Genomic DNA, 14123 nt, shown 5'->3' with positions numbered 1-14123 from the left:
ACATCAACGCTCAGTCTGGTTTCGTGGAGACAAAGTAAGGCTATGTGGGATGTCCCAGGAAATTAGCAGCACCCACTGAAAGAAATAAGCGAGCAAATAAATGGCACACTCCCTGCCTGGCTGGTTCCCACCAGGAAGGCTGACACCACGTGGACCCCATGTTTCTCTGCCCCTCCTTCTGGGTTTGATCTAACCGTGTAAACAAACAGCATGGTGAGAGAGGTATTTATGTACACACTCATCTGAGCAGCGGCCTGTTGTGATACTGTGAATCAGGTCAGGGGAGCACAGAGGGGAGGGGGGCTGCAGCAACAACAGCATGCTGCATGCAGCTCTCATCATGGAAGGGCCTGGGCACAGTCAGAATTAATGTGTGCTGAGAGCATCCAGCAGGCTTCTTCCACGCGTTCCCTAATCTGGTTGCCAGGACGATCTGTTCTTTAAGCTAAATACATCATGCCAGCAGCACAGATATTTTGGGGGGAATTCTGCATGTTGGAAGGAGTGGCTGAAATGCAAGTGGAGACTTAATTATAGTTGAAGGCCCTTTGCTGGAATAGTGATTCGATTTTCCTAATTTTTGAGCAAAGATGACACCTGACAAGTGTGTTTAATTGCCCTCTCCCCTGATCTGCAAGCCCTTTAGCTAGATGCACACTTACGTGTGTGTGAAGCCAAAGCTTTGTTTGGCAAATGTGAGCTCAGCCTCCACTGCCACCCACACCGTGCCTTCCACAGGCACCCGGGTCCACACGTCCCTGCATGGAGGCACAGAACTGCTGTCCATGCTTACTGACCCCAGCACACAGCCCTCTGCAGACCCAAATCCCCAGGCACTGCACCAGCACTCACTGTTGGTTTCATTCCTCCCCTGAGCAATGCCATCTCCACCCTCTGGCTGCAGACCCTATCTCTGCAGTGGAGTCACCGACTCAGCCACAGCCTGCTGAGCCCATGGCCAGCTGCTACATCTGAACACCTCCCCTTGGTGAGGCTCTGACCCCTGCACTTTCCCTCCATCCCTCACCCCTGCCCCTTGCTGCCTCCAACCACAGGCACTGCAGCGAAGCAATGGGAATGGCTGCCCCAGCCAAGGCCCTGCCAGACTGCATCCCTGCAGCAGCTCGAGGAACTGCTTCAACTTGTTCCTGAGCATCTCTCCGCTGGTGTGAAAGGTTTACTGCATCTCCTAGGGCTCATTAACCGGTTAATCCTTCCCCATTAAGAGGAGGCAGAAGTTTTATGGTTTTCATTCTGAAGAGCAACTTGATTCATCACGAAATCAGACACATTTCCTCTCCTATCATCTTGTTTTGTTGGTTTGGTTTTTGTTTTTTCCTTTTTAATCATTTGTAATGTTCCCTCCCTGCGTTCTGGGAGGCTTTTTTATATTTTTATTTTTCCACTGCATTACTGGAATCAGAACTATTTGTTCAGCCTGGGGAATGAGGCCTCCCATCAAGCTCCCCTCTCACAGTCGTTTCCACAATACTACAGCAATAAGGTGTGCTGCCACAGAAGCCAGGCCTTCGTCTGGTTAATGAACCACAGCATGTTGAAATGCAGCTGCTCTGCTGAAATCCACACACAGCAAACCAACACAGAAAGCAAAACCCGCCGGGCACAGCAGGGGAACAGCTCTGAGTGCCCCCAAGCATCTAGGCAAAGGCAAAGCCAAACATCCATCTCCCTTAGTGCACAAACGCAAGGTTGTTTAAGAACATACCAACAAATACACCCAAGAAGTAGTGCTGCTTTCACTCCAATCATTCTCCTATTTTAAGCTCAATTTCTCAAATAAATGTCTGCATATTTCCACCGGGGGCATCACCTGCAAGCACACAGTGAACACAGCCCACGTGTTCAAAAGCTAACTTTCAGATATTCTCTTCCCAGGACCTTTGTCTCATTCTACACCTGCGTCCTGGAGAGAAGAGCAAGATCAAACCATGCTTGGTGATGCTCCCTCCCTGACCTTCCAGAAGCGACCCCCACTGTAAGGATCCGTACTGCTGAGGCCCTGGGTAAAGTCCAAGGCAGCCACCACAAGCTGCACTATTTCCTGGCAACGTGCAAGGTTTTTATTTGAAGGTGTGACCCGTGATCTGTGTCCCCTGGTGATAATGAACAGGGGCCATAAAGCACGGGTTGGTTATCATGCAGTGCCCACTGCCTCTGGCACTGCCCTCTGCTGTGTAAGGCAGGACTCCTCTGTGGCAGCTGGCCCAGGAACTGTGTTAGAAAAGAAAAAGGGCAAGGTCCAAGCCTGGGAAACGTGGATCTTGCTGTGCTGCATGAAGCTGGGCAGGCAGTCAGCCACGTTTACAGAGCTCTGTGACATCAGCAACACGCTCAGCATCGCAGCTGTGTCTGTGCTAGGAATTCCTGCACTGACTTACTGTGCTTACTCCTGCCGCTCTTACACCAAAGACAGGCAGTGCTGCGTGGTACGTCCATCTCCAGGTGGTATCCACTTAACCCTCTGTGCTGTTGTGTGCATCTAAATCCGTGAAATGGAACAAATACACTACAGATACATTCCTACATAAACCGTGTGCCAGGGCTTTCCATTTAGATCACACTGCATTAAGCTAGGAGGGGCAAAGCCCCAGCTGAGCAGGAGCAGAGTGAGGGATAAGAGCACCAGCAGCTCCTGCATGGAGGGAAACGTTTTTTCTCCTGTTTGTTCTCCCTACAGCTGCAGTGTTTCAAAATGCAAATGAATTTCCAGCTCCCTGCTGTCCCCTGGGTCACTCGGGCATAAAGAATATCTCTCCTCACAGCTGCGGGCAGGGAGAGAAGGGAGGGGACTGAGACATTGTCTCTTAACTGCCAGAGCTTGTATTGCCTTCTCAGTTCTCCCTTTTTGCAACTACTTCCCCGAAAACAAGTAATTCTCTGTGGGACCCCACGTACCTCTTTGTAATGCTAACCCCATACCCAGTAATCTTGAATTCCAGCAATTGAGAGGGCAGATGGTGAAGCAATAACAGTGCCTGTTATGGTTGGAAGATTGCCCCACGTAGCTCAGAACTGTTGGCCTTTAGAAGTTGGTGTTCACTGAGTTTGTGCAGCAGTGGATGCGTCTGCACAAAGCGGAACACTCTCAGCTCATGTGCACGCTGGGACAGCCACTGCTGATTAAGGAAACCTGATTAAGAAACAAGTGCTGCCCCAGAACCCAACTTCAGAGCCACTTTTTTCCCCTAAGTTTACACTGTGTGCAGAGCTGAGGCCAACATGGCCAACAGATGCATAAGGAAGCGCTGAGATGGGATGGCATTTCTTCACTGCTAAACACAGAGCAAGTAGGAAATGGCAGAGGTCCATCAGATGCAGGTACAGGTTTAGGCTCTGACACACAACTCCAATCCCGGTGTGTCACATCTCCCTTTCACCAGTGGTTCCTCTAGAACAAGATAAATCATTTGGGGATGATGGGAAGAGTACTATAACTCTGTGACATGAAGGACAGAGTAAGCTTTCAAAGTTTCAGATACAGAAAAACATTTAAGGATGGAAAATCACATCCTCACGGTCTATGAGCACTGCCCTTGGAGCTCATTCAAGGCACCAGCAAACCTGTTACTGTTTAACTAAGCAAAGTAATTCAGTGAGAAGCTTCTCCTTTGCTCCCAGCCTTCTCAACAGGACGGTGCCATACAAATACTCTTAAAGGAGAAGAAGAGTTTCATCAGTACCTGCATTACAAGGTCGGACTGATGGGAAGCACAAGGTGCAGCCACTGCTTTGTGAGCTCTAACCTCCAGCAGAATCCTGCCCTGACCCAGCATTTTATTTATGGCTCTCTTCCCACAGCTATCTGAAGGCATGATGAACGTTACCAAGAAGTAAGCATGCGTTGTGTAAGAGCAGGAGGTCATTGCTCAGCTAAAGGTACTGAGATGTGGCCGCCAGTGCTCAGTGCTGGCTGTTCCCTGAAGGATCTTTGCTGTGTGCAGCTGTGGAGTGGGGACAGCTACGTCCCCAAACGTCCCAGGGATGTGGTTTGGATGCTGCAATGCAGCATTTAACCAGCTCCCACGCTAAACAAACACATCCCCCGCCAGCACAGTTCTGTCTAATTGGGGTCAGGCTACATTTTGGTTCTGTTTGGTTTCCTTTGAGAGAAAAAAAATTAAGGGAAAAGAAGTCTGCCCATCTACAGAGGGCACAGGGCCTTCCCCATCGGGGGCTGTGCTGGATTTGTTGCACCTTGCAGCTCCACACAACAAAGCAGCAGTGCAGGCACCAGGGGCACCAAACCCACTGGGAATATCCCTCAGGATGATGAGGATGAGCTGCTCCCTGCTGAGCACGGTCTGCTTTCACTGGTGCCTTACTGGCAGGGGAAGCAATCAAAGCACAGAAGAGCCAACAAATGAGTAATGCACTAAAATTAAATGGAGATGGTGCTCCCAAGGCAGGCTGTGATGGCCACTGGGTGCACCATCACTACTTACACATGGAACAAGAAGGGCAGGCCATGCTGCTTTCACTGCAAACAATGTGCACAGCAAACACAAAAGGGCCCGAAGTGTTAACACACTAAAATACCCACACAACTGAACCCCAAAACCAGGCCACTACAGCTGTCAGCCCATAATGACTGCAATCCCCAACATGAGTCACTGGTCATAAAGGAAAATGTTAAGGTGCAGTACTCATCCCTCCTGCTGCTCTTGCAAACATTTGTTAACATCCTCACCTCCTTCCCTATGCCTGTTTATAGGGTTACTTCTCAGGTGCTTACACAACAATTAAAAAAATGACAAACTGCATCCTCATCAAAAACAAAAAGGCAATAGCAGCAACAGCCTGCTTGCTCCACACATCCTATCTCACCTAGACACTCTCCCCGTGGGAGAAACTCCAGTAAGCAGAGGCACTCTGTCCTGCAGTTTTGCAGACACAAGTGCTGTCACGTCAGCCTGAGAAGCATCTTCTGCTTCAGTGAAGACTGCTCAAAAATTCAGGGGAGCTGAGATACAGCTTTACCCGTTTGGGACCTGAATGTAGAGCACGCCTACGGAGCTCTGCACGATGCTGCCACCTGAGCTGCTGCTCCACCAATGATGTGTCATTTCTGCATCACTTTCCTCCTGTACATCGCATGCCAACGTGTTCTCCTTCTGACAGAGGTGCAGCTGGTGCAGAGTGAGAGCTCTCCTTGCTGTGCTCTCAGAAGGACAACGTTCTGCAGCAGGTGAAGCACTTGGTCTGTTTGCACGTTCCTTCTGGGTACACAGACAAGCCATGCAACATCTGAGCCTGCTGCCTCAGTGTCCTTGCATCTCCCATTCACTCTCTCCATCTACTCTTCTCTCACCACAGCAGTGCACACAGTAATGTTTATTTCCCTACCAAAAAGTATTTCGTGTTTATTCAAAGACTTCAGGAGCCTGAGAACTCGTCTCCAGTGCTCCCACACTGAACCATCACTCTTGCCTCTAACTCCCACTAGTCTCCATTTACCTTTCAGCCATCAATTCCCATTGCACGTTTCTCCACTGGTACCAACCTGCTCCCTCTTTCACCTTTGCCTTCCCAGCAGAAGAAGAACTCAGGAATGAAATGCTCCTTACCATCTTGGCCAGAGTTGAGTAGATGCTCTCCCAGGTCACACCCGAACACCCTTTCCTTCAGGATCCCTCGCTGTTTCAGTTTCTGTTTGGTTGGGCGGGACTTCATGAAGGAACGAAGGAAGGTGATGAGCTTGCCGTGTTTCTTGGACACTGCACAACGAAATAAAGAAACCAATTCGTTTTAGATTTGGCTCAGTTGGACAAGGCCAAGCATAACACATCCGATGGAGCACGTAAAAACTGTAAGAACATTACTATTATACACAGGTAAAACAGATTTTCTGAAGTCCAATAATAAACAGAGTTGGCTTTTACACCTCTAAGCTGAACGGAGACCTTATTATTATACAAAGCCAAGAACTGAGTCACATCTCCCAGTTCTCTGTTATGTTCCTTAGCAACGAGGCATTATGCTTCTTTCCTCCTGTCACAACAGATTCCAAAATATGGAAGCTAATTTATACAAATTTATACAATTTATATAAAAACCCAGCCAGAATCTTTAACCACACACATTCCTTTTGGCTCTTGAATGGGACCAACCACCACCACACCAATAACCACACCACTGGGCTCCCTTGCTGGCCACAAAGACGTTTAGAAAGACTACAGAATTCCAAAGCTCTCAGTCTAAAAATACCCTTCTATCTCCAATAGCCTTCATGAGTGTGCATTCATTTATTTGCTACAACAGCCAAACAACGACAGCCAAAGTGCTCCTTGATGCTGCATTGCTCACCATGCTGGCACCAGCTAAGGCCAGCCTCCGTGCCACAGGAGGCCAGGAAATGGGTTAAAAGTGATTCGTTTCATTCTCATGAGATAAAACGCATCAAAAATAACTAGGATGGCAAGAACAGGCCAGGAGAAAATACATACAAGAACCATTCACACAGACAAAAACTCTTCCCGTGCACTTTGCTGCCCATTTGCTGGAGTATTTACAGTGGGATAAGAGCAGTGAGCACAAGGCCAGCTACAGATGGGCATCACCTGCCCACAGACAGGGAATTCTGGTACCAAGAAATCTGCAATGCTTTCCAGATAAGGAGATGTCTGATCTTTTCATCAACTCCAAGGCCATAAAGGAGCATTAAGATAGTAAGACCTGACCTCCTGAGCAAACAGACCACAGGACATCTCAGAATTAATTTCTTGAAGGAGAGCATCTCTGCCTTGAGGGAAGCAGTCCATGCTCAGGAGATATAAATCACAGCTGAAGGCTAACTGAGAAAAGAGGGAGATTTCAAAGGTACAAAGCTGACAAAGTCAATCTATTAGTTCTATTAACAAGTTTCCTTTGTGTTTGGGGAAGAAAGCAACACTAACAGTGGTAATGACAAAGCAGTAAGGATGGGTGAAAGGTCACCAGGACAGCAGCAGGACCTGGGGACAAGGAAAAAGGAAATGCAGAGCGAGGAGAAAAGCAGCAGAGAGACACCTGCAATATCTTTATTCTGTCTTTTTTGTTGTTGTTCATCCTATACTTTGCCAAATCCCTTTGTATCCCAGTGGAGCTTAATGCAGTCCTCCTGCTCATCTCTGCTCACCTTGGGGATTAATGATCCTCTTGAAAAGCCATGTTCCTGCACAGTCAGTGCATCGCAAGCACAACCAAACCTCTGTCTGTCCACCAGGGACACTGACTGCCCCCAGCCTCACACTGACTGGAAGGAGAACTGCCTTTGCCCCCCTTTATTCTCACTGCCTGCAAACACCAGCCGTATGTCCTATGCTGTACCTTCCCTGGTCCAAAATGCTTCAGAATGCCCTGAATGAAGTCAGAGCACAGCTGCTGGTGCCTCACCCACACTGCTGACACAAACAGCAGCAGTGCTGCAGGACTGTCCAAAAACCTGACAGTAACCACAGCCAACCCTGAGTAACATCAAGATACACTCACACAGCCCCGAGCTTTCACTTGTCATTCAAGCACAGCTCTGACATCAGCTAAACCAGGATAACCGGAGTGACTGCAGTCAAGTTCCTCCAGTTCTGCATGCAGCACGCTTCAGCTTGGGTGGTGGGAGGAGGCAAGCAGCAAAAAAAAAGACCTGACATGAATCACCAAACAGCAAAGGCTGAATAACAGCGACTCTGGCAGATGAGACCCAGTCCCAGACCAAAAAGGCATCTGCTCTGATGCGAGGCACTGGGAAAGGAGCTGCTGTTCCCTCAGAAAGGGATGTGAGCAATCCACTGGGGCTGAGGAGGGCTCAGCTCAGGGCACAGCATCTCCCTTCTCCCAAACCACATGGCACAGAGACCTGTCACACTGGGAACACCACATAATTCCCAAGTCCCATTGCAGCTCTCCCAGGCTGGCACTGAAGATCCCTATCTCTGTTTCCTCCAGCCCGAGGGCAGATGTTTACCATCCACAACACACATTTCACACCGTGGTGACCTACTCTTCCAGGGTTCACATCAGGATGGTTCTTTGCCTGTTCACAACCTTGACTGTTTCAGTTGTTTCTACTTCAGCTACTGACACCTGCATGAACCCCCAGGAGGATTCTGGTTTGGAAGCCAAATTTGCACTCACCTGGAGTGGAAATGATACTTGAATACAAGGGACACAAGACATGTTCATGTCAATCACCTTATACAGCACTGAGGATGAGAATTACACCTCCCTACACTGCTGAAGTGTACAAAAGCTTTACTGAAAATCAGGCCCAGTGCATCTGGGGATTTGCAGCAAACTAAATCTACTTTCTAAGACTCAGGAATGCAGACACTGTATTGTTCTGTGTGCCATATTCTTCTCCTTTATCTTACCAGCCCAGAGCTTTGATTTCCAGTGACTCTGTGTGATACCCAGAACAAAGGAGGTCCGGGAGGAGTGGAAGGGGAAGGTCTCCTGCCTCTTCTCTCATAAATAAGACCCCGAAGGGCTCTTGGTCCTTAAAATAGCCGGCAGCTTCCAGGAGGCTTTGTGCACAAATAGGAACAGACCAGCCGTGGCTGCTTGCAGAGGGCCTGCTATGATCCCACTAACTGCTCCTCCTGGGGATTTTGTTTCCCAGAGCTGCACTCGGTGCCCTGGGGCTCTGGCTCACAATGGACGAGCAATTCTAAATAGGAAACCCCATCGTCCAAACAATACCAGCCCTAATATTCATGCTTGGGAACGCATCCTATGTCCTCTGAGCGTGGGTCTGAGGGGGGAGGGAAAACAAAGGATAACGTGATATGCAAAGGACTATTGAAATGCAAATGTTAGACATGCCCATCTGTCAGCCACCTCTATGGGGGGGTATAAACTCCCAGGCAGCCCTGGTCGGTAGAGCACGCACGTGGGAGGGGGTCAGGGAGCCCCGAGCTCTGCAATTCCTTCTCCCCTGAGATCGAGGTGGGAATCCTCGTACCAACCATCCCAGATCCGAAACGGACGCTTTAACAGCTCCAGCCTGCTACACACCCATAGCTCGAACCTAAGTGCAATAAACAGTTTATGGCTGCGGATCTAGGAAGCAGGAAGGTGCAGCAGAAGCCAGAGGTTAGTAAAAGGGAAACAGCAGTGAACCGGCAAAGGGGGGAAGACGTGCGGGCTTCCATCGGCCTTCGGCACGGGCACAGCCCCGGCTGCGGGGCCGCTCCCATCCCTGCGCCCATCCCGCCCCGTTCGGAACGAAAAGCCGCGCTCGGTTCCCCAAACTGAATATCTGGCAAGTTACTCGGCAAAAAAAAAGCGGCCGCGGGGACCCACGAACCCAACCCTCACGTACGGAAGGAGCCGGAGCCGCTCTGCGCGACGCTCCCTTACCTCACCGACGCGCTCCGGCGGCAGCGCCCGCCCGGCCCCGCGCAGCCCGGGGCTCCCGCGGCACTCCCCGCAGCCGACGCGGAGCGGAGCGGAGGTGCGGAGCTCACCGCCCCCGAGCTCCTCCAGGCCCCTCCCCGGCCCGGGCTCCACCTCCCCAGGTGCCTCCTTCTCCCCGCAGCCGGGGACGGAGCGCCGAGGGACGCGGCTCCTCCATGCGGGCAGCATCCCCGGCTCGCGTCCCATCATCCCCTCCCGACCTCCATTATCCGGACCCGTCCGGGTTTGCCCATCGCTTTCCCGTTCCTCGCACGGAGCTAAACCGCACTTCGCGCCCCGATGGGTACAGAGCACACAGCACTCCTCTCCCAAGCACTACTAAGGAAGCAGAGCCCCTTCCCACCTGCGGGGCTGCGAACCAACGCACTTCGTGGCCACACTGATCCCATCACTGGAAATAAAAGCCTCCTCCAAATTCCCTCCAGATCTGCTGTTTAAAACCAAAGCCAAACGACACGGACCGCTTTGCAGTGGCCTCATTTACAGCCTGACTCCAAACCACAAGTGTACCAGCACCCGCACAGGCATAGAGCAACGGGGACAGAGCCCCGCAGGGCTGAGCCACACATCCCTGCTCCTTTCCAGTGAGCAGCATTACCTGCATGTGCTTGGGGAATAAATACAGCCGTGCTGCTGAGCCACGCTGACCCCAGTGCCTCGGTTCACACAAGGCTGCCCTGCACTTCATCAATCTGTCTCACACACACAAACGTGGGCTCCCAGCTCACTGGGTCAGTTGGGCAACCTCAGGGTCAGGAGATTAAAGAGGAATCTGCTTCTGTTTATGCAGACATCACAGTCATCAGGAGGTAAAAACACTCCACAGTTTCTCCTCCAGCAAACGTGTTATTTTCAGAATCGTTTGCTGACTCACATCTCCTAATAATGCTTTTCTCCAGCTGCTTATTTTACTTGGTGTTTCTTGCTGGATCATTTTGCTTGGACCATATCACATTTCTTTACCCCTCAGCAGCCAGCAGTGACTGCTAGGATCCTGTTCTGTGTGCCCAGGTACAACTGAGCATACAAAACCTGCTTCCTGCTGCCAGGAACGTTCCTCCCATCAAACACAACTGCCACAATTCCAACACAAACAGCCAACGGATACAACAGAAGCAACGCTCCCCAACATTCACAGGCAAGAAAGCACACACAGCAATTCAGAGCAGAAAATCAGCCTGCTCAGGGCTGCAGAGCAGCGCCCTGAGCCCTACACGTCTGACCGAGCACGCTGTGACAAGCTGCCCCAGTTTGCACAGTTTTAACCTACGAATTTCCAAATGCTTCATTCACAAAGGTTAAAAAAAAAAAAAAAAAAAAGGATTGCCACGATCCATCTGCAAGTGGGGAACACAGGACTTTCAGCCACCTTCCCTTTAGCAAAAGCAAGCTCCCATGAGAACGGGTTGAAGAATTTGATGCAAGCTTTCTACTGCAGTTAGAGGACTCAGTGAGCACCACACTGATGTGAGTTCTCCAATGTAATCCTGCAGATGAAACCAGATCAGCCAAGTCTTCTGAACTAATCTCAGCCACGGGCTGATTCATGAGCTGGGGGGGGCAAACCCTAAAGGCCCGAAAACGCTGTGATGTCTGCAGCAAAAAGCTGAATGCTGCTGCTGGGGAGGAGGGGAGGAGAGCAGAGAGGAATGGCAGGGCACAGGCTTGTAGCTGGAGTTGATGTGAGCATCGCTGTGACCCTGGGTGACTCCATGTGCCCTTGCCAGAAGAGGTCAGAGCCAAGGGCCACCAGCGAGGGCTAAAGCTGCCTGGAGAGCTTTCTGTTGTGGCTCAACAACTTGGCCCCCGTTCTCATCCAATTAGTCAGGAACAAATCAAAATTATTCATGGAAAAGAAAAGGAAAAGGAGAGCAGAACCAGCCATCTTTCTGCCACGGATTCAGAGCCTCTTACTGCAAATGCAGAGCTTTGCTCAAGACAACTTATTCTTAGAGCTGAGTCCCACTCTGACAGAGCTCATGAGGAAGGAAAAATAGTCTTGTTTAAAAATAACAAGAACTCCCAGCTGGAACACATGGAGAGCAGAGAGGAGGAGCATGGGGCAGCATGCTGGTATCCCCAGGAATTTATCTGAAACACTGAACATTCTTGCTCATCCCTCACTTATGAGCTAGCAGGGATTTATAGACTGCATTTACACGGTCGGTATTTCAGGTTTGCCACTGGAGGCTCAATTCAAAACCAAGTTACAGATAGAAGTGTGTTCTCACGGTCAGAGCTTCAGTGCTGTCTGCAGAAGAAAAAAAGAAACTGATATTTACTCACTTTCAGGTCTTTGTGATGACCTCCTGCTCTTACACTACTGAGATTGACTCCTTTGAAAAGGGCAGGAGAAACACGGCATGCACAGGATGCCCATGCTGAGGCCAGCTGTGCTTATCCCTGCAGCTCCTTTCCAGCAAATTCAACACAATTTGGAAATCCAACTAATTCCTATCTGTTCCTTGCACAGTTTACTGAGAAGGAAACAGAAGTGACAGAGTGTGCGTTGTACCTGGATAACCAAGGGAACTGGGGCTGCTGAGGATGCAGGTGGGTGCAGTCCAGCCCTGGTTACTGGCACAAAGAGCCCCGTGTGTTATGTAAGCACATCACTCTGATCGGCTGTCACATGAAAAACACAGCTTTTAAAATTACACCGAATGGATCGCAGTTGAGTTTGGCCAATGCTGGAAGCAGAATCACAGCGGGATAAGCACAGCTCTGCAGGGCTGGGAGCTCCTTTCCGAGGTACTGTGGATTTCTAAGCAGATCCACCCCTCCGCAGGGACGCTTCTCCCGGGACCTCCGGCAGATGGAGCTCCGCGTCCCATTACCACGGAAACACGGCCCCTTCTCCACGGCAACGCGCTGGGAGTGTACACACAGAAAGGAGCGTGCACTGCGGGCTGGGGATGCAAGAATCAGGGCACAAGCCTCGGATGCAGGCTGTGTAAAAATAAGCTGGCAAGATCAAGATAACCGAGTTTGAGGAATGTAAAGAAACGGGACAAAGGGGATCATGTAACAGAAGGCGGTTGGGATACACATATTACTTTTTTTTTTTTTACAGGCAGGCACACACATGGTATTTGCATATCCTATTTTAAGACTCGTTTATGACATCCCGACAGCATCCCAGGAGGAGCTGTATATCTAAGTGAGACCTCTATGGCAAAACACGACCTTTACAGACACGGCCACTATTAGGCCATTGCTGGGAGGCTCCCATCAGCACGAGCAGGACCCAAAAAGAGGCTCAGGAGCAGTTGCTTTGTTTCCCTGCTGTGTTATGTCTTATGTCCAAAGAGTTTTTACAGAGGCATGTGTCACACTGAGGTTTTGTTTTGGACTCCTGAATATCCTTCAAAGTGTCAGTGCCATGCCTGACGTGTGCAGAGAGAAAAAAGAGGGAATGGAGAGATGGAAACAAGGGAGAAAACAAGGGAGCAAAGAAACATACACAGGGGGAAGGAGCTCCAGGATGCTGGGTGGGAGAATGGGCAGGGGAGAATGGGAAGGTACAATTAAAAGACAAAAAAATTAAATAAAAAGAAGTTGGTTAAAACACGCACTGATTCCTAACGGGTCAATTTCATACGAAGCTCAGCCAGGGCTACACACACCCAATCCCTCACATCGCTTGGTGATTTATTCCCCAAACACTTTGGAAATTCATTGGGATCCAGGAACTCCCCACTCAGCGTGTCCCAGCTCAGAAACAACACACATGGCATGCACGAGCTCTGCACGATGCCCACCCCGCTGAGCACAGCCAAACCTCTGCTTTGTTTGCAGCCCTCGCAGTGCCTGTGAAGCATGTGTTTGTGGTTAAGCCTATGGGGAAGCACTCTGCTGAGTCAGAAACAGGGCTGGAAGTTGTAGTGTGTCTTTACATAAACGGTCAGCACTAATCAATTAGCAACAATTAAGAACACCATAAATTTGCAGATTTCTTACGTTTTCTTTTCATATTTTCCTTATAAAAACACTAATTAGGACATTATGCACTTATCAGTGTCAAATGGCTGTTCAGCCCTGCCATCTGCAGCATGTCCCATCTATTTGCACCTTATTCTTCCCTATCTTTACCCAAAACCATTGCTTAGAAAAAAACAAATCAAAGCCATATCATCTTTTACACCAGGGATGAGCAAGCAGCCTGCCTGAAACCAGGCATTAACTCCTAAGACTCAACATTAATTCTGGATGAAAGACCCTGACAATGTTAAGGAAGGACAAAAGCTCCAAGCAGTTCCCTACAATAAATTCTCTGTTCCATGGAAAAAAAAAAAACACAAAAACAATCTGATTTTTAAAATGCACATAAAGGGAGGAAATTTAGTTTCTGTGGATGTTAAAGCATATGGAAAATATCCCACATATGCACAAGATACAGATTAAAAGGCATTACATGCATCGGGTGAGCAAAAAGCAAGCTCTTCTGCATCATCCCAGCATCCTCCCCCCTCGTGTTCTCACCCCTTCTGTCTCTCACACATCATTTTTTCATGCTGGGTACGGCTGCCCCAGCACCGACCCCACAACACCAGCTCAGAGCTGCAGTCTTTTTCTCCCTTACAGCACGACCAGCTGTGCCAGGAAAAAAACACGAGTGAGGATCCTGCCCAGGTTGGACACAGAGGCCTCATTCAGTGATGTCCCACACTCGTGCTGTCACTGTGCCACGGTGCTGGAGCTCTGTGCCCTCT

The 14123-nt window shown here is 49.7% G+C and overlaps 1 protein-coding gene across 1 annotated transcript in view; it reads right to left on the bottom strand.

The window, feature by feature from the left end:
- ARHGAP32 (Rho GTPase activating protein 32) overlaps positions 1–14123 on the bottom strand; it is an 86936-nt gene that overhangs the window by 17563 nt on the left and 55250 nt on the right. The window contains exon 11 of the mRNA XM_065738569.1: positions 5586–5735. Within this exon, the coding sequence (XP_065594641.1) occupies positions 5586–5735 (150 nt within the window). The remainder of the gene's footprint in view (positions 1–5585; positions 5736–14123) is intronic.

This window comes from Cyrtonyx montezumae, unplaced genomic scaffold, assembly GCF_038088225.1.
Source record: "Cyrtonyx montezumae isolate F1298 unplaced genomic scaffold, pur_monq_1.0 scaffold_22, whole genome shotgun sequence".
In the NCBI taxonomy this organism is placed as follows: domain Eukaryota; kingdom Metazoa; phylum Chordata; class Aves; order Galliformes; family Odontophoridae; genus Cyrtonyx; species Cyrtonyx montezumae.
The sequence above is the reverse complement of the archived record's forward strand: the minus strand, read 5'-3'. Positions and strand labels throughout refer to the sequence as shown.